The sequence below is a fragment of the Cheilinus undulatus genome, linkage group 18 (genome assembly GCF_018320785.1).
Source record: "Cheilinus undulatus linkage group 18, ASM1832078v1, whole genome shotgun sequence".
NCBI lineage: Eukaryota > Metazoa > Chordata > Actinopteri > Labriformes > Labridae > Cheilinus > Cheilinus undulatus.
Genome location: NC_054882.1, coordinates 15,884,386 through 15,905,250, shown reverse-complemented (window position 1 = coordinate 15,905,250; position 20,865 = coordinate 15,884,386). Strand labels below are relative to the sequence as shown.

At 39.8% G+C, this 20,865-nt stretch overlaps 1 protein-coding gene across 2 annotated transcripts in view; it reads left to right on the top strand.

Annotated features, from left to right (window-relative positions):
• The window catches only part of aqr (aquarius intron-binding spliceosomal factor), a 95,472-nt gene that overhangs the window by 2,673 nt on the left and 71,934 nt on the right, over window positions 1-20,865 (top strand). For both annotated transcript variants that reach the window (XM_041812936.1, XM_041812937.1), the window contains exons 3-17: window positions 1,419-1,475; window positions 1,771-1,811; window positions 1,912-1,947; window positions 2,059-2,179; window positions 2,307-2,447; window positions 4,710-4,778; window positions 4,938-5,038; window positions 5,144-5,220; window positions 6,047-6,111; window positions 8,600-8,716; window positions 8,812-8,925; window positions 9,259-9,362; window positions 14,279-14,381; window positions 18,781-18,901; window positions 19,315-19,456. In XM_041812936.1, coding sequence (XP_041668870.1) covers window positions 1,419-1,475; window positions 1,771-1,811; window positions 1,912-1,947; window positions 2,059-2,179; window positions 2,307-2,447; window positions 4,710-4,778; window positions 4,938-5,038; window positions 5,144-5,220; window positions 6,047-6,111; window positions 8,600-8,716; window positions 8,812-8,925; window positions 9,259-9,362; window positions 14,279-14,381; window positions 18,781-18,901; window positions 19,315-19,456 — 1,409 coding nt within the window. The remainder of the gene's footprint in view (window positions 1-1,418; window positions 1,476-1,770; window positions 1,812-1,911; window positions 1,948-2,058; window positions 2,180-2,306; window positions 2,448-4,709; window positions 4,779-4,937; window positions 5,039-5,143; window positions 5,221-6,046; window positions 6,112-8,599; window positions 8,717-8,811; window positions 8,926-9,258; window positions 9,363-14,278; window positions 14,382-18,780; window positions 18,902-19,314; window positions 19,457-20,865) is intronic.

The window sequence follows — 20,865 nt, the reverse complement described above, 5'->3', positions numbered from 1 at the left end:
CATAAAAAGTGATTTTGGTAATTACCACTGTTGTTAATTTAGGGCAGCTGTGGCATAAACCTTACTTTGTGTGGTGGTCTTATAAATTTGTTAAGCGCTGTACGTATTTATATAAAGCACAATAAAAGCTCATACATTTAATTCATTCTAGGAAAAAATGTAAAGATTAGTTGACACTTAATAGAAGCATCTGTACCAATGTTTCTATAATGGTGACATGTTTCCAACAATACTACGACTAATCTATACACAAGATTTCTCAATACAGCACATAGAGTATTAACTTACGTTGTTACAAACATCTCACTTGCACTACACCATCTTGGTCTCTTAAATTATCATCTCAGCACATCATTAAAGGCTACTTGTAGTTTATGCATTCTTGACTTCTTAAAGTTTGTCCTGAAATGTATGGTGCCCAGATGTGTACAATAAGCTTCATCTGTTAAGCTGTGTTTTCACAACATGCTCTGGTCCAGTTTAGTTCAATATGGTATGGCAGTTCTTTGAGTTGCCTTTGTCAAAAGTAAGGAAATGTTCCAATTTACCTAACTCATACTGACATGCTTTTTTTGCATCCCTCTGTTGGGGGTACCAAGCTTACCTATGTCATACTTAAACTATATGTGTCATACCTATGTGTCATACTTAAAAAATAGTTTACAAAAAAATCCACCTCCAATCAGTTTTTCTTAATCAGAAGGAGAGTGACGTAAAAATGACAATCACCTTCAATACAAGAATTCATTTTGAATATGAGTCAAAATGATTACAATTATATATTTTTCAAAATTGTTCAGCCCTTTTTTAATGTATCTAATATTGTGTTGGTTATAGTACAGAATGATTAATTGCTTGTTTTTATTAACAAGCTTAAAAAATAATTGCATTTTAAATTGCAGTTGCAATGTTTGGGAAGACAGTTGCCATTGTATTATTTTCCCAAGTCGTTCAGCCTTACTCCTCAGTCAAGATGACCCCTTCTGAGCCATAGTGATGCGTTATTTGTGAAGAAGCTGATTTTGAGAGCTGCCTATCATGTAATGACAGGAGCCACCTCCAGTTTGAGAGCTGGTTTCTTTTTTTCCATTTTTGCTCTTGTTTTGTCGACATGAAAAAGCCAGAACGATACCGGATTAGGAGCTATTTTGGAGCTGAAAGACTGGCTGTTTTAGTTGAGCTGAGTCATATGATCCAGATCTCTGAAAAGGGAGAGAATTCCCATCATTATGAGTGAAGCTGAACAGACATTGACTGAGAAAGTGCAAGAAGGGTTTACTGAACCAAACTGTGCCAAACTGTACTTAACTGAACTGCGTAGTGATAACCTAAATTCTACCTGATACACCACCCTTACTTGTAGCATAATTAACGTCTGTATGGCCATGCTTAAAAGTGTTTTCTGTTCATTGTTGCAGTTGGCGAATAAATACTGGGCTCCTCATGCAAAGAACAAACTGCCTTTTGACCCTAAGGTGAGTCTTATGCATTGCTACATCTCATAGCTATCTTACATCTGATTTGTGTTATTGGATTATGTCTAAGTCATTTTCAAGCACATATCTGTATTTTTCATCTGTATTTTTCATCATTTTTGTCAAATGTATGCTGATTATGTCTTCAAATTTTCTTTACTAGAGTAAAATTTTACAGAAATGTGTGTTTCTGCATTTATAAACCTATGACTTTTGCCTGAAAACTAACATGGTTATTGTGTTTTAATAGTGGGAGATCTATTCAATCTAAGTACAATCTTTATTGCTTTTTTAGGTGATGGAAGATATTTATGACAAAGAAATCCTCAAGTCCAAGTGAGTTATTCAACAGCTTTGACCTAAAGGTCTTAACTTAATGAACACATTTTCACATTATTATCATTCTATAATGTCGTTTTTTGTTCTTTTTTTTCAGATTTGCCATCAGAAAAATCATGTTACTGGAGTTCAGGTTGGATATTTTACTTCCCCCTACTACATCTTTTTATTTCAAAGCCAAGTAGAACAAAAGCTGCATCATGACCTTGCGTGTTCTCATGCTCATTATCTTGTCACCTTTTAGCCAGTACCTTGAGAACTACCTGTGGGTGAACTACACTCCTGAGGTGTCCAGCAACGCCTACCTCATGTCCATTTGTTGCATCGTCAATGAAAAGTTCAGAGAGAATGTTCCAGCATGGGAGGTGAGAAATAAAACACCTAATCTGAGTAAAACTACCTGGTTCATAATGCAGACTGTGTCATGTCAACTGTAGTTCCACCTTCTGAACAGTTACCACTGAAATTAAATCTTTATTTTGTATGCATCAGGTGTTTAAGAAGGAGCCCAGCCACTTTCCATTCTTCTTCAAATGTGTGATGGAGGCTGTATTGGCAGGTGAGGACGCAGGTCTGACTCTGAAGGAACAAACCGTGCTGCTGGTTTTCCTTGACCACTGTTTCAACAGTCTGGTAAGTACCAGTGCACTAAAACTCTTACTTAACTCATTGGAGAAGTATGAAACTCTGGGTATCAAAGGTTTTACACTCTTGCTTGTAGAGACAGAGGATGTTTCTTTAATGGCAGTGCCTACATTACTGGGAGTAATCATCTTGTATTTACAACTCAGTATTTAGCTATGTGGATTATACTTCTGTCATGCTGATTTCCAAATGAAAAGGACTCCTGTATCTCCATTTATGTATTTTCATTTGCTGGTAACACTTTGTAGTAATTTGAAGCTGGAAAGCTTGAGTGAATTGGAAGTTTATCTCGAGCATGTAAACCAGAAAAAGCCAAAGTGATCACACAACAGCAGAGAGACATCAAAAATAAATGTACACAAAAGAAAAGTAAAAATCAAGAGCACCCAATCATTTGCTCTACATGTCTGAGGAGAAGTGGGATGAAGTACAAACTTATTTGATTTCACTTCTCTGTAAATAAGCATTAGTTAATTAGAGGTTGTGGGAAAACAACCTTTACAACAGCAAATCTTTAGGAATTGTGGTATAATTGTCACTCATTACTGGTTGTTTGTGTCTCATAATAAGATGGAAACTAATAAAAATATATTTTATTTAAAATGTAAATGCCTATTTATAAACATTCATACCAACAAATGTATCAATCTCACTTATTTTTGGACTTACTTACACATCTGTAAGGCTCATAAAAAGAAAGAAAGAAAAAAAATACCCTAAATACAGCACTATATTTTTTTCCTCAGCACTTTTTCTGAATTTAATCAAGCTTCTGGGGCCGGACGGGAAGCTGTGGGGGGCCTGATGTGGCTTCTGGGCCTCCAGTTGATGATCAGTGCTATAGAGTAAAATTAGCCCAAAAAGTCTTTGAATTTATTGAACAGCCTGGATTAGTGTATATGAGTTAGGTCTCTGGTCCACACTCATCAGCAGAAGGTGGCAGTAGTGCGCTTCTACACTAGTTGCCAGCAATGAAAAAAAAATCCAAGAGGAATGAAATAACCTTTATTAAAAAATCAATCACGGATAATCAAAAATTATCACTGATTTGGTAATCCTTATTGAACATGAGCTTATAAATGACAGTATATAAAATAAAAATTGTGCAGTATATAGTAATATATATATATAATAGCAATAGTTAATGTAATAGACACTATGAATATCAAACAGTGCTGTAAAAAAGTGTTATCCCTTTCCTTTTATCTTATCTTATTTTTTTATTTTTTATTTTTTTTGCATATTTGTCACACTGAAATGTTTCAGATCATAAAACAAACTTTAATATTAGACAAAGATAACCTGAGTGAATACAAAATAGAGTTTTTAAATGATGATTTCATTTATTAAGTTAAAAACACCATTGCAACCTGCCTGGTGCTATGTGAAAGAAGAGTTCACAGAACTGTTTTTGATCACTCTTTTTTTTTTAAAGTCTTTAAATATGTATTCTCACACAGTTAGGGCATGCATTAAGCTCTACTGCTGTTTTACTTACCAAAATCAATTCAAATTAAGAATTTTCACTGGAAGACTTTCATTTCAGCTATAGATAAATATCAGTTTCAAAATATTGGTAATTGTTTTCATGAGCAACTAATAATCAGTATTGATCCCAGAATAACAATATTGGTCAGCCCTTACAGTTAAGTGATAGTGCTTTCTAAGTAATGAATTAAAAGTTATCTTATTCTTAGTTAATGCTAAAACAATGCTTAATAATGTGCAATAACCATGAAGCATTAAATTGTCTAAAAAGAAACAAAAGAGAGAAAAAAGGTCTTTGAACTATTCTTAAGTTTTTTTCTTCAATCATTTTTAAATGGGAATTGCATGAAAAATTTTGATAATAAATCCTGTTTACCTCAAACTGGTTTTCAATTACATCTTTAATATTTAATTTAAGTGATGCCATGTAATGCCTTGTTGGTTGTTATAAATGTGTTATCCAGTCAGTTTTCTGCCTTGTCCACTAGGTGGCAGTAGTAGATCAGGTGCTAAAACTTGGGTCCTCTCCTGCTTATGTGTATCACCCACAGCCGCATTAAACCACAGGGAAGCACTGCAGATGTCTCACTTTAAAATCTGCTGTGATAGCCTGCTGCACTTTGATTGTATCCTATAAAGGCCTCTAAATATTTTAGTCGCACACTTTTATTATGGGGGGAGTGTAATAAAAATCTGTCATACACAGTACATTTTGACAACTCTCTCTCCCTCTCTCTCTTTCTCTCTCCCTCTCTCTCACAGGAGGTGGATTTGATCAGAGAGCAGGTGCAGCAGCTCATCTCTCTTCCAATGTGGATGTGCCTCCTACCAGTAAGAAGCCAACCTATCATCCCTCTTTCCTTGTTAAGCTTTTCTCTTTATTATCCTATCACATTACAGTCCAGTTTCTTAGAGGAGAACTGACTCCTCTCTGTGACCCTAACACATCAAAATTTGGCTCTTTTTTGGTTGTTTTTCTAACATTCACAGTCCAGACTCCAACACGAGCTGAAGAAAGTCCCAAAACTGCAGAAATTCTGGAATCTAATCAAGAAGAAATTTGATAAGATGGATGCTGACGCTGCTGAACAGTAATAAAACTGTCTATGCTTGAGTGTTCAAATCTATACAGTCGAGAGAATGGTGTCTAATAAGTTTCTAAGATTTTCTGCTTTTTCCTCTTGTGTGCACCTCAGGGCGAAAAAAGAGAGGACTTTCCTCTCAGCTCTCATTAAAAAGTTTCTTGGAGTTCTCACGTCGATTCCGCCATCAGGTAAACAGAGAAAAAGATGCATTTATTTCCCTGGGGAGTTTGTAATGTTGTTGTGTACACCACGGAATTACTCTAAAACAGGATCCTTAGATGTTGGTACCATTTTGATATAAACTCTAGTATGGGTTTCTGCTTGGTAAATTTATAATCTGCATTGATGTTTTCTATGACTATGCTCTCCACCTTCCATGCATAATTAATATGCTTAGACTTTTCCAGAGCATGCACAGTATCGCCTATCTTTAGTCAAGAGCCATATGCCTTAACTGAACCCAATTCCCCCCCTTTTTCACTATTTTGCTCCCATCCCTCTCCCCTTTTTTCCCTGAGTTGTGCAGATGCCGAAGGAGCATGTGCTCCAGCTGCCATACAGCCACCGGCACTGACTACTGTGTTGTAATGCAGGCCGACACGGCGGCCCCCCACCTGAATGCTAAAAACAGAACATGCATATTTGTGTGTTTAGGTAGAATTCAAACCTGACAGAGGAGATTACAATCCAAAGCTCAGCAGGATGCACATCACTCTGATTTGTGCTGCATTCCTCAACTTAAAGTGCATACACACACTACACACTTCCATAGTTAATGAGGGATGAGGACCCAGCATGCCGCCGTGCTGGCTATGCAATGTCTTATCGTGATACTCAGCATGGCACCTTGGCGTTGTCCATATGCGTTTGCTGTCCTCTTATCCTTGATGATGAAAACAGAACCTCCTCTCGTGATGCATCATATAGTCTCCTGTCTATTTCTGGCCTTGTATGTTCATATCGTCATGTTTGCTAGCCTCCTGACCTCTTTTATCACTTGTTTTGTTTCCATAGGGCAGGTTTTAATGGACAAAGTCCACTACTGCGAGAGGTTCATTGAGCTCATGATTGATCTGGAGGTAAGACATCCCATTCAAAGCATCACATTACAATCTTTTTCCATTCTTGCACTGTTCTCAGACTGGATTGCACTATGCAGGTGATGCAGTCTTTACAGATTACACTCATTTCCACCTTGTATATACACTAAAGGAGTATTGGGCTTCCGTGGATTTGCTTACTCATGATATCCTGATAAAGGAAGCAGGTTAGACATCCGTTTCTGCAGAGCTCATTTGCCACTCGTCCTTCACATTTAAAGCCAACTCAGGTCAGCAGACAGCACATAAATGTTGAGTCTCAACTACACTCAATGTGTCTCTGTCATCGCTGTCTGCAGAGCTGGGCAGTTTTTGAAACTGGAGTCTTTGAGAGGAAGATGACAGGTTGTTTCAGCCCATGGCTTTTGGCATTCAAAGGTGCAGAGCTGTGGAGTGTTTCTAGGGTTTTTCACTTTAATCTGTGCTCCATCAGTTCTCTTAAAGCCCAGCTAGGGACAGGCATTGCAAATTACCTCAAGCTACAAATGCTGTAGTGTGTGGAAAAGGTTTACTTGCTTCATACTTGTCCCTTTACAAATAAACATTAAATAGATAAATGTAAGAGCTCTCATAGTCAAATACTGGCACATCAAAAATATTTCAAAAACACAACAAAACAATACAATGCAAGTTGTGCCCCTTCAAAGAACCAGTGGATAATTTCAGAATAATTGCAGCTTCTGCTTTTTAAACTGGGCAGGGACCATAAACTGACTGAAATGCACATGTAAGGAAAGTTTTTAAACTTTACACTTAAGTCGTATGACAGTATGCTGTTTATCACCACTAATTAACATGCTTTATCACATAATGTAACATTGTCATACTTCAAATCTGCAGTGACAGGCTGTATTTAGGAGGTTTTTGGGACATTTAGAGACTCTTCCATCCCTATTACGTTGTCACACTACTCAGTTCTGCTGATGCTGTTTAGCAGCTTTAATCTAGTCACAGTTTAGCCATACCAGCTGCCCATAAAGTCAACCAGCATGCTGAAACTGCAATGCCAGAATTTTGATGGAAACATTAGCATGTCTGTTACGCTTCTGAAATATGTGTGCAAATATGTGCTATAGTCCTTCCATTTCTTGATGATGGATTTAACTGGACGGGGGATATTCAGTATCTTGGAAATGTTTTTGTATCCATCCCCTGACTTATACTTTTCAATAAGCTTTTCTCTGAGTTGCTTGGAGTGTTGTTTTGTCTTCCTGGTGTAATGGTAGCCAGGTATACTGATTAACCAGTGACTGGACCTTCATATTTGTGAACTGGGTTCATATTTATGCAATCACTTACTTTGCCTGACATAATCAACATTACTTAATAGAAATCTGTTTTCACTTTGACATTAAAGAGGAACTATTTTTCATGATGACTTCACCTCACTTACAGAGTAAGCCTTGTGACTTTAAGGTGAATTACTGGCTCATAAAGACCAAGAAGATTTGTCAGCTATCATTATTAAGAAATTAAATGTAGATTTTTCATTCAGGCTTCCTTGGCAATGTATGTCTATCATAGTGCAGATCTTCTGTTACTAGTGAGGAAAGCTGAATAGATTTAATCTGGCTGCCTGCTGACAGCCTGGCCTCGCTGTTCCTGGCAGCGGCCAGTGGCCGTCCAGCTGACGGTCTCCGGAGACATCTCCTGTCCTTCAGTGCTATCCTTTTACAAAGCCTCAGTAGCCTGAAATCCATACTTCCTCTCTGATGACGACCAGAAAATTAATGCAGGGAAAATAGATCCCCGTTTTCATGCCTGTTTCATGCTGGCTGTCAGGCCTGTGTTGAGATCAAAGATGGCTGCTGGATATAAAGGTTTCTGTCATCCATGTATAGGTATCACTGGCTGCACCTGCTGTCTTTGAAGAGCTGCTTCCTTTGAATAAAATAATGCATATTGCATCATGTTGGTATTTTGCAATTTAGCATTCCATTTCATATTCACAATGCAGCTTTTTTTTTTTTGAGGATCTTCTCTTTCAGCCTTTAAAATGTTCAACTTTGTTTATTCTCTAACGCTGGCTGTCAGCTCATAAACACGTCCAGGGTTTCTTTCTTATATTTCTACCAAAGCAGCCCTGTTATTTCGTTTTGACAGGTTTCCTCTTCGCTGCCTTCATGTCATGTTTGCATGCTGCTGCAACAAGCAAATAATTAACAGCTATGGAAAACAACCCCCTGTATTTTTCCTTGTCTTATGAATGCCTTGCTGCCAGTTTGCTATTGTTTTGCTGCTCTATCATGTTTCAAAACAACCTCAAGACAAAAAAGACCATGGATCAATAATATATATGGACAGTTGTGGTCCAGATGCTGGGAAATGTAGTTATTAATGAGTGATTGATTCTTTTGACCCCTGAGAGGTGTTATTGTCAGTGATAACCAGGATTCAGGCTGTTGTTTTGAGAATTTTGTATGTAAGGATAGAGTCTCCTGCTAAAACATGTGTCCTGTTTGTCCAGGCCCTGCTGCCAACCAGGCGTTGGTTCAACACAGTCTTAGACAACTCTCATCTGGTGGTCAGCTGCCACCTGTCCAGCCTCACCCAGAGGGAGAAAGAGGGACACCTCTTCTGTCAGGTATGATACACAGTGACATACAGTACATGCATACACATTTAAAACTATTTAATGCCATTTAATTTGAGTTTAGTTTTATTATCTCATCCCTGCAGTTGCTGGACATGCTGAAGTTCTACACAGGCTTTGAGATCAATGATCAGACGGGAAATGCACTGACGGAGAAAGAGATGACGACTCTGCACTATGACAGAATCACCTCCCTGCAGGTAAAGACTCTACAAACAGGAAGACAGGCTGACATTCACTGGCATTTCTCAGCAGCCCTTTCTGTCCTGTCATCTTTGATTCTGCTGCCATTTTTCCACTAAAAGTTCTTAGAATGTTTTTCATTGTTTTGGGGGATGTTTTTTTGCATCTGAAGTCGGTTTATTGTGTGCTGCATTACACTCAACATTGCTTAATTCTGAACTATTTGTTTCTTTGGATGTTTTGTCCTTTCATCATTATTTTACTGAGTAGTACATAAAGAAATATTTCAGGGATTCGATGCATTTGAAGATCAGTCTGAGTGTTTTTCTTTGTTGATTTCTATCTTACAGAGGGCGGCTTTTGCTCATTTCCCAGAACTCCAAGACTTTGCCTTGTCCAATGTAGCAGCAGTAGACACTCGGGACTCCCTGACCAAACATTTTGGCCATCTCAGGTAAATCAGAACATCCTGAATGAGTCATAAATTGATATAGTGTACCAGAAACTTTTGGTGCACAGATAGAGGGATTTGGTTGGAGGTTAAGCATGGATGAACTGAGTATAATCAATGTGGAATATTAATTCTCAGATGCTTTTTAACCATAGATTGTGTCTGAAATCACCCACGCTCCACTCCCTATTTCCTATGTAGTGAGTTGTATAGTGTGGGATATACAAGGCATATAAAGACCATGCCAAGAACTACTACAAAAGGGCACATTTACTACACAGAGAGAATAAAAAGTAAGTGGGATGTGGTTTTGGATGCAGCTTTCAATGATGCAGTTGTTGATACTAGTATTGTATCAAATTCACAATTCAGCTGTCATTACAACTCAGTTGAAGCTAAAAGAACAACTTCCAAGTGTTCAAATGCACAGAATATCTATGTAGAGCTGACTCACCCTTTTGGCTTCCACTCACTGTAGTTTCTCCACTTAGTGCCAGCCCACGTGCAGACAGTCTGCCTATGTTTCAGTACAGCATCAGCAGCACCGTTGCTGCCTGACTGCCCTGCTAAATGGCAGCTAGCGAGCCCTTGAACAGGCAGCTGGTACCAGCCAGAGAGAGAAGCACGCCTCATTAATTTAATCGATTTGCAGTGGCTTGAGAATAAACTCTTTGAACAGCTGTGTTTGTCAGATCATATTAGCTTGCCAAAGAGCCAAAAGCACCCACGATTTGATGAATGGTCCGTGTGTTTTTTTTTTAAACTTGTACACATGTGTGAAGGCAGTGAAAAGGCATTGATTTGTTTGCAATTTGTAATTACTTCAGGGTTTATAACCTTGTTTGGCATTTGGTGTCCTAATAAAAATGCTTGAATTATTGACCCAAGCTTGTATAAAGTCATTAAAGCCTGTTGTTTTGGCTGTTTAACGCCCTCCGAGCGAGTTACTGATTACCTGTTTGTTTGACGGATCTTTATCCGTCATGATTGCTCTGAGGTGCCATGTTGGAGCAACATGAATTTCCTCCTTGCTCTTGATTTTTATATATTCATCACCTCTTTTTAGCTTCTCAAGTGGATTATAAATGCTTAAAACCCCACTCTAAGTTTCTTTGAGTCAGGCAGAGGGTTATGAGCCAAGCTGAGCTGAATCAGGTAAAGACTTAGCTGAACCATTTCATGTTTTTCTAGAAACTCTGTTCCCCTCCTCAGAATTAGGGTTTTGAATATAGCAGGAACTGCATTGTGCCCCACTCTGAACTGTCACCGAAGCAGCTCCTGGGTAACTCCAAATATGCCGATCAGATTTAACGAGGCACTTTTCATCCAAACAACTCACGCTAATGCCAGTTTATTCCAGCTGCGCTCCCCGCGGGCTAAGCTCCCAGTCACCCGCCGCTCTGAATTTATCCGCTAAGTCCCCCAAAACACACAAACGCAGCATTATTGCATAGTCTGCCCACACATATACGCTCCCATTCTTTCCCTCTCTCTCTTTCACGCTCAGACTTCTTTCAGTTACATAAAATGTGTTGAGTGTCATTTCAGGCCAAATAATGAATTGACTTAAAGATCAAAGGGGTGTGCAGAGACTTTGTGAGCACTAGCAAAAATGGAAGAAAGACATCACTACTGGAGGTGTCAAAATAATTGGTATAATTAGTTCTGTGGATTAGCTCCTCAGCACTGGCCTGTCATTGGAAGGCGTGTTACGATTTTATCAATTCTACTCCTCATTGAATTGTAGTTCTTTTTTCTGAGGATTCATGTGATGATTTAAGAAAAGCTGCATGACTTAAAACTTGTTTTCATCGGATTGAGGCATCTATGCAGGCTGCTACAGTTGTGTATCTCTTTTGTTGAATTCAGACAAGAGATGAATGATGTTTTTTGGTTGGCCATACACAAATGTTCTCTCATATTCACTCTTAGAGAAATTATGATGAAAGACATATTACCACTATAATTGACGGCATGTCTATTTGTCTGTGTCGATTTGCTCACCACACTGTTGCTCCTGTTATCCTTGATACCTCTCAGAAGGCTTGTTTGGTGCACCGGTTCAAAAATGGTGCCTTAAAAAAATCATTAATGTGTACACATTTTCAATAAAATCCTAAAATGTCATCATCAAGGGACTTCCCCTGTGTCATGAAATGACTTTGGATTGTTATTGCATCTTAGTGCCAACAGAGGCCACCAGTGTAATATGCAAAGTGTGGCTGATTATGTGGCAGAACTGAGAAAGCTGGCGCAGGACTGTGGTGATTCATTGACAATGATGTTGAGAAATCATTTGATCCATGGCATAAATGAAGACAGAATACAGCGGAAGCTGCTGTCGGAAGGTTTTCCTCCATCCGTATTAAAAAATAATCCTGTCCACATGCTCTGCATTTTATAAACATGTCCATACAAAGATGCAAAAATGCACTGCTGTGAAGATCACACCATATTAACAGTGGTGTTTCCTTTACTGTACAGGTGAAGCTGTTTGCCCTCAGACAGAAATAAAGTCCTAGCACGCGAAAATTCTCTTGCTGTTCCTCCGTAATGCCTGTTTCCATTTCAAAGTTGTCCTATCAACCTGAACTGGGTCTTATCCAACCTGCCAATATTGGCGTGATGTTGGTTGGAAGCTGTGAGCTCCAGTCAGGCATCTCTGTTTATCAACACAGTGGAAGAGCAACTATGTTTGTGTAAGCATATCCAAAGTTCTGTAGAAAGTTCAGTCAGCACAACTTTGGCTGCATCCACTTTTGCTAAGGAAACAAAAGTAATGGAGTAAAGAAGAAAGCAGTAGACGGTGTAACATTTCAAAGCAAATACTCAGCTTTCCCTGTCTACACTGAAACAGGTTACACACAATAAGTAAAATTCTTAACCCTAGAAGGAATTTTCCAAAGGTGGGTTTACGGTGACCTAAAATAGCGTTTACGTGTGTATGGAAGGTTTAAAACCATAGACTGTAAAAAGAATTAGACAAAGCCTGTGTGACATCAGCCGTCTTCTTACAATAGAAGGACTCAAACAACTTTTGAAGCCAATCCACGGTGGCTTCCATATTGAAATTGCTGTCTCAACCGAACTTTGGATCCACCTAACAACCCGCCCACTAACTCGACTCGACAGAAAGGTAGCTTCTTCCTGTCAAGCTATCTGTCAACCAGAATGAGATGCCCCTGTCAGTGTGCAGTGAGGTATTTCCTCAATATAATTGAAATGATTGTGGTACAGCCCCCCCCCCCCCCCCCCCCAGGTGAGAGGACATGAAGACATTAGCTAATGAGACACATTTGTTTTTTGCACCATACATGGTATGAAAGAACCTGGAAAATGAAACAGAGCAGAGAGCTTGGTATACAAGGTCAGCGAAACATGACCAAAGCCCCAGCCCCATTAGAAAATGCTACAGATGCGGTGGAGAAATCCACCTGGCCAAAGACTGCAGGTTTACCGATGAAAATGCCACAATTGTGGAAAAGGGGCACATAAAAAGGGCCTGCAGAAAACAAAGGATAAAGAAAATACTGCACAGTTTAAGGGAGGAAAAAGAAGTATAGAGGAGCGCTAATTTTATACAAGAGGAACACATCACATTACGGCTACTTTCCACATTTGTATGTAACTGATGACCGTATATCTGTAAATATATGGACAATACCCCCTAGGGTCCAACATGAGGAACTGAACTTTTTATGGATTTAAAAAAAAGCTGAAAACTACCGGTAGCCATTGCGAAGAGAATAATATTGTCTGTTTTTTGCCATTAAGCAGCTTAGAATATGTGTTTACTGGAATTGCAGAGATTAAACAGGACTGATATTGCATATCAAGAAATAATTGCAGAAGTTGGCCAACCAGGAAAGCAGCCTATTCATATATATAGATATATGAATGACCAAACAGGCTCAGCTAAGCTAACTTGTTTAACCATTCAAAGGTTCAGGAACCAGCCTAGTAAGCTTAATAAGAGGCCCGGACCACCATCATGCTTCTAAGTAAACTTCTGTGGACCAGTTATGTCCCCATCCTTACCTTACCCTGCCAGTAGCTCAGCTGTCAGTCATGACCTGGTCCAGTCATCCTCATTACTCAGAGTGAGTTGTTGCTGCATTTATTTCATTGCTAAGGGAAGAAACATCCACATGACCAATGCCAGGTCATCCACTAGGCCACCAGACTGCAGCCTTGGCAGAATTGCCACCCCAGTGCCCAAGTGTGGCGTCACAAGCAGCAGAACGCATGCACGGGCACGGATACAGCCAGTCAGCACCACGTGTGGCTGTCAAGCCTTGTCACAATGTGTCCAGGCCCTGTCCTTGCTTGTGTACAGGACCCTGCCTTTGTCACAGTGTGTCAACCTGATTAAAACAGGTCTGTATGCACAGAGCCATGCCTCAGTTTTCCGAGACGAAGATGTGCTTTGATTTTCATAATCCTGTCGCATCAGTGTGCCCCAGCCCCTTAACACACACATGCTGACAGCGCAGGAGTGCAGTGTCAAAGCAAACACAAGTAATGCTTTGTGCTGCAGTGCTAACAAGCACAAAGAATTTGACAAGGCTGTGTATCTTCACACATGGAATGGTGTTACCGTTGTTATTTGAGAAATAAATCTGTTCAGATGGGAGGTTTTGTCCCAGAAAAGAAGCTGGACCCACACATTATTTCTTCATATAAATGCAGTGCACTGAAGTAAAAGGATACGCTCATTACTTTCTTATCAGTGAATAAATGTTTCAGTGTCCCTGCTGTGATCTTAATCTCAGTCATTTCAGTCACCAGATCATTGTCTTTAAACATCAATTAGTTTCTTCATCTTTGTGTCATTTGAGCTCTGCATAAGAGTGCCAGTTAAATTTGCAAAGGCAGAATTTTTTCAGCTGACTAACCCTTTTTAAAATTTTTTCCTGTAGTCCCAATACGCTCCACCGGGTGGCCTCATACTTGTGTCTGCTGCCAGAGCTGCCTGAAGGCGAAGACACCACCTATGAGAAGGTGGTTCTCCTTGAACTGCTTGTAAGTAAAGGCTTTGCTTTTGTTATCAATACAGGCATTTCAGTTTGTAATTCTTTGTGGTAGACACCGTTTCATTTAAATTGTAGAGTACATTCACCTTTAAGTTACTGTCATAACATTCAGGTCTGAGGCTCACAGATGGGGAAATAGCTGATAAAGAAAAATTGATAACATCTTATGCAATGAAGTCATAGGTACAAATCCAGACATATTCAATTCTATATATGTATATTTTCTAACCAGCACAGTTATTATTTTTTTCTTTAAATATGATTTTTTTGGGGGCATTTCGCCTTTATTTGATTGGACAGTTGAAGAGAGACTGGAAATATGGGGAGGGGGAATGGGTTAAGACATGCAAAAAACATGCAAAAAGACTGGGACTGGATCCTGGGAACAGTGTGTTGAGGACTATAGCCTCTTATTATGGGCTCCTGCTCTACCAACGGGGCTGCACCTGTGCCCAAAATGCAGTTAGGTTATAGAGGGGTTTTAATTTTTTTTTTTTTTTTTGCCGTAAACTATAGTCATCAAGATCAAATCAACAAAAAAGAAGTAAGAAAAGCGCTTTATAAATGAATGTATAATAAGATAAATAATCTTAATAATAATAATAACTCAACATGTGGCTCTAGAGATGTTGATTTGTGGCTCTTTTATAGCTTAATTTGAAATAGTATTCCCCAGAAAATCTTAAAGAAGGAGCACTTTAACCTCAGAAATTATCCATTGCAAGTCATGTTAATCAGTTTGTTTTCCACACTTGGCTTTAATTGTCAACCCCCATTTTTTGTCTGTATATTTCCATTGGTCATTTGCAAATTTTTTTGCCACTTTAATCCCATTTTTACTGCTGTAAGCCTACTTTTGTCACTTCTTTTTGCCTCGTTTTCCCCAGTTCTTGACTCTTTTATCCTGCTTTTTGTTATTTTTGCCACATTTCACCCATGTAAGCTGCTTTTGCCATTAAATGCCACTTTTTTCCCCAATTTTTGCCACTCTTTGCTGCTTTTCGCCCGTTCTCCAACCTGCTGCTTTCTTTTGCCCATTTTAGTCACTTTTCACTCATTCTTTGTCATGTTTTTGCCACTTTTTGATCATTTTTGCCACCAGCAACCCATTTTTGTATCACTTCTCACCCAAATTTTGGCATTTTCTGCCCTTTTCTCACCTTTTCTCCCCATTTTTGTCACTTTTCACCCAGTTTTTGGCATTTTATGCCTACTTTTCCCCTTTTCACCCTTTTTTGATGCTTTTTGACCATTATCCCCCCAGTAACTTATTTTTGTTGCCACTTTAACCCATTCTTGCCACTTTTCACCACTTAGAATGTGGCTCTTGCAAAGGTATTTTTCAACAATTTGGCTCTTTGGTTGTCCAGGGTTGAGTAACACTGATGTAAAGGGTATACTCGAAGTTCACTGCAAGGGGAGTTCGCTCATATGTTTGTGTTAGGGACTGGTCAGAGGAGTAATTTAAAGGGAGCTGGTTGATCTGGAGCCCCGATTAGGTGTATGTCTTAGCTGAGAGGACACTTTGTTGCTACATGTGCCATTGTGGCAAACTTAACTGCAATACTTCAGGCACTGTATGCCTGTCCACTTCCAGTTAAAAGATGGATGATTAGTGCTACCTTCTCTGCAAACAGTATTCAGGAACAGTACTTCTATAGTCAGCCTCCCTTTTTTTTTTTTTTTTTTTTTTTAAGATTTATTTTTGGGCATTTTTGTGCCTTTATTAGATAGAGGAGGACAGTGGATAGAGGCGGAAATGGGGTCAAGAATGGGGGAGAGACATGCAGTAAAGGGCCTCAGGCCGGATTCGAACCCGTGCCGCCTGCGTACATGGGGAGCGCCTTTAACCACTAGGCCACCTGCTCCCTGTTTTTTCTCATTTTTAACAAACTAATTGAACCTCGACCTTGGAATACATATAGTATCCTCTCTTCACTACCAAATCCCCCTAGATTTGCCTTCTAATCCAATTACTGCTTTCTGTGGGTATTTGTGTGACTCAGGGTGAGCTGAAAACACTGCTGATTGGATAGAGAAGCCATTTTTGTCTCTCTTGAAAGAGTATAGCAAGCCTGATTGTGCCCTCAGGTGCCCTTTCCCTCACTCTCCCATTTTTTCCCTTATTTAAAACCCTCCAGTAAACTACTGGGCTCTTGTTGCGCTTGTTTCCCCAATACACACTCACACATGCGCTGTAGACCTCTTCATGAAAGTGGATGTTTCAAGGCTGTCTGGCGGTTATTCATAATTACCCACTCAGACCCTCCCCAGGTTCTCTGCAAGAAGCGATGGAAAAGAGCCGTTTCATAATTTCTGATTAGATGGATGCAGGAGACAATGTCGGGGGACTCATTTGTTTGTGCCTGAGGTTGCCCCCAACAACCAACGTGTCTGACCATGTGAGTTTGATAGGACGGCCTCGGGGCAAAAACCCCACCACATGATAGCAAAACAGTCATGCTCGCTGCAGAAAACAGTTTCATAAATCTGCCACTGGATGAAGAACATACTTTTATAGGGCAGTTCTGCTGCTAAACCAGCTCCGGCATGGGCAGATTTACACAGTTTATGTCTGTGGTTGAACACATGAGAGGGTTTAACTTATACAGGGGATATCAGCTTCCTTGAAATTGGAAATCAAGTTTTTTTATTCTGGAAAACCAAAAGCATGATTGCAACATAGATTGTTTGCAGCCACATGATCCAGAATGCCTGATGGGGCCAGGATGTAAGGGACAGCCATTAGGAATGAATGGGAACAGAGGAAAGTTACTACTTCACAGCTCCAAATGACTGCACTGCACTCCAAATGATTGCACTGCAATTAGAAAAATTTCTACCTACATTGAGTATGATCCCTACACTTTCAAGAAAAGTGTTTTTTTCCCCACAGTTTAACCGATTTACCTGACATGGAGACGATCAGTATCACAAATTACTCAGTCCTGCAGACCTCCAAGCGTCATCTAGTCAGAGGAAGGGAGACAAGAGTCTAGAGGAGTCTTGCACTGAGCTAAAAGGCTAGTTGAGCCCCTCTAACATATTAAAAATGCTAGTTTTGTCACAGACATGCCTTTAATTGCAACAGTGATGTGCTGTCAGCTGACTAAACCTTGAGTGGTGAGCGATAGAGTATTGATGTGTTTTTCACAAGTAAGCCTGTTCCACGAAACTGCACTTTAATGTGAGCCACGGTGGCTAGCTCCTGTTTGAGTGCCAGTTTCCTTTCCTCCATCCTGTGCCGTTATTGAACCTACAAAGGCCAAACTGTTTAAGAAATGAAGAACAGTATGGAAGCCAAACAACCAGCTCTACCGAGCTGAGCTGAAGGATCAGTATATCTTAAAAGAGACAGATTTTACATCACAACAAGCGGGACTAGACGGACATCCAGTGAAGAAATACAGGCAAAATCAGAGTTTAATGTGCTAAACCATGACAAAACTGGACTGAACCATAAACAATCTTTGTGTGACACAGCTCGTCCAGGCTTTAGACAGACTTTTTAATTCCTGCCTGCTGCTGATTCTCTGTGAGCTTTTTAAGCTTTATTTTCCTGAATATTTCACTACTTTTGGGACACAAAAGTAGCTTGAGAGTGTTTTTATTTTTGCGCTTTGAACGCATGGCATAGTCGTTAACGGCAAAAACATGGCCTTTTGGCAGAAGACTTTTTTGTGTTGCTACTTGAGTTTTCAGGATTTCTTTGCTACAGTATTTAATGGCATTAATGTCTGCCGTACACATCGAAGCCACATGAGGGCCTCTACCCTTTTACACTCATACTCCACTGTAATAAGGCCCTACCAGCCACTGGAAGGTGGTAGAGTGACAGTCACAGTCATAGATGCTTGGCTTATAATAAAGGAAGACAAGCATGTGAAGAATGCCTTTGTGTCGGCAGTGGCGTGACTTCTGGCAGGCTTGTAAAACAGAAACACCAGGCCAGGACCAGATTGAGTCTAGAATTAATGTTAGCAGCTCAGCCAACCAGTTGAGGACGGACAGAAAGGCAGACTAGATAAGTAGTAACCTATGGAAAACAAAGTTGTTGGGTCAGAATAGCTTGTATGTCCTAAACACGGGTCACCAGAAAAAAAGTTTGGGAAACACTGTGGTATGGCATGGACGCACCCTGAATTACCTTGCTATTCCCAATCCTACCATTGAAGCATTTACCTGCATATATAAAGCATTAGATCAGCCACTTTTGTAATGTAGCTGGTAAGATGCACATGTTATCTTTGGCTTTATGAACACTTTTTTTCTGTAATTCTGGACAAAACAATGGAATAATCCAGAAAGTCATTCGTTCATTTGTTAATCATACTTCTTTTTTATGTGTTTTTTATGTGTCTGTTTGCATCACAAATACACACAAACAGGTGTCCCGCCATGAGCGCAGAATCTCTCAGATTGAGCAACTTAACCAGATGCCTCTTTATCCAACGGAGAAGATAATCTGGGATGAGAACATCGTCCCGACGGAGTACTACTCAGGGGAAGGTGTGTGCTGCATGTGTGAATTGTGATTGCCTCTGCCTGTGTGAGTTCAAGTGCACTGAAGCACAATCTAATTCTAATTTCAGAGTCTAGGCTATGTGTCATCCTCATGAGTATACACCCTCACCTGTTAGCAGCTATCCCGAGGACATTCATCAGCACCTCTCTCTGAGGGAATCCTCTTAAGTTTGCAAGGACACTTTTAACAGCTCTCATAACACTTTCTATCCAAGCAGAATTACTTAAGCATGTGAGTCTTTGGCTGTAACAGGTAGACATTAAGTAGAGAGTCAGTGCTAAATATAGCTCCTATAACCCTGTGGTAATGATTAACCTGTTATTGACTAACTGTTGAGCTTGTAACATGTTTATTGCATTAACTCTGTCAATATCTGTTGGTGTGTGTGTTTCTTCAGGCTGCCTTGCGCTTCCCAAGCTCAATCTCCAGTTCCTGACCCTCCACGACTATCTGTTGAGGAACTTCAACCTCTTTCGTCTGGAGTCCACCTATGAGATCAGACAGGACATAGAAGATGTGGTGTGGCGTATGAAACCATGGTGAGATATCTTCAATTAAAAGCTTCCAGAAAACACCTTCCAGAATCTCTTTTCTGTCCTAGATAGAAAAGAGTGTGCAGATAAATGATACAGAATAATACTGAGTTTGAAGAGGAACAATTTACAGATTACAGAGTAATCCCCCCTTTTGCAGCTATAACAGCCTCCATTCGTCTTGGAAGGCTTTCCACAAGATTTTGGAATTTGTGCCCATTCAGTCTGTAGAGCATTTATGAGGTCAGGCACTGATGTTGGACGAGAGGTTCCTGCTCCAAAATGCCGTTTCAGTGTATCCCAAAGGTCAAGCTCTTCCACACCGAACTCATCAAACCATGTTTTTATAGTTTTTGCTTTGCACAGTCATGTTGGAATAGAAAAGGGTCTTCCCCAAACTGTTGCCACACAGTTGGAAGCATAGCATTGTCCAAAATGTCTTGGTATGCTGTATCATTAAGACTGGCATTCACTGGAGATAAGGGGCCCAGTTCAAACCCTGATAAACAGCCCCATACCTTTATCCCATCCCTACAAAACTTCACAGTTGGCCCTGTGTTGGTGTTCTTAGCATCAATCCATCTAACTCTTGGCATTGGTGTTGTGAGGCCTGCATGCAGCTGTTTGACCATGGAAACACATTCCATGAAGCTCCCACCACACAGTTTTAGTGTTTACTTTAATGCAGAGCAATGTTAACTTGAATGCACCATGCAGCTTAGCAGTTGTTGACCCACTCTGGGATTTTATGTTGTCTTCCACTTTGTGGCTGAGTTGCTGTTGATCCTAAATGCTTCCACTTTCTATTGATATCACTTACAGTTGACTGTGGAATATTCATGAACCGTCTTATTGTACCACGCCGCTTGAAGTCACTGAGCTCTTCAGAACGACCCATTTAGGATCACAAATGTTTGCACATGGAGACTGCATGGCTAGATGCACCTGTGGCAACAGGTCTGATTGAAACACCTGAGTTCAGTAAATACCAGGTGTGGCCAAATACTTTTGTCCATATAGTTTATGTTATTATATATTTTTTTAAATTTACTTGTTTATTTAAAAAGGACCATGCACATTAATGAATAAAACGTACGGGGTACATATTATAAATATGCCAGAGTTAGCAGAAATGCTAGTTTTTCCCTTGGCAGGTCACAAAATCAAGCAAACACCAAATTCACAAAACTAGGCAAACATCAATTCATGAGGTTAAAACTTCAATAAATACAATACAATTGATCGATCAAAAATGCAAGTGCTGGAGTCAAAGTACCGGAGTTAAAGTGCCCGAGCTAAAGTGTTAGAGTTAAAATGCTAGAGTTAAAGTGTAAAGTAAAGCTTGACACATGTGTCACTCGACAACCAAGATAAAACTCAATGGCATGTCTTTTGTTCTGGGCCTCTTCACCCCT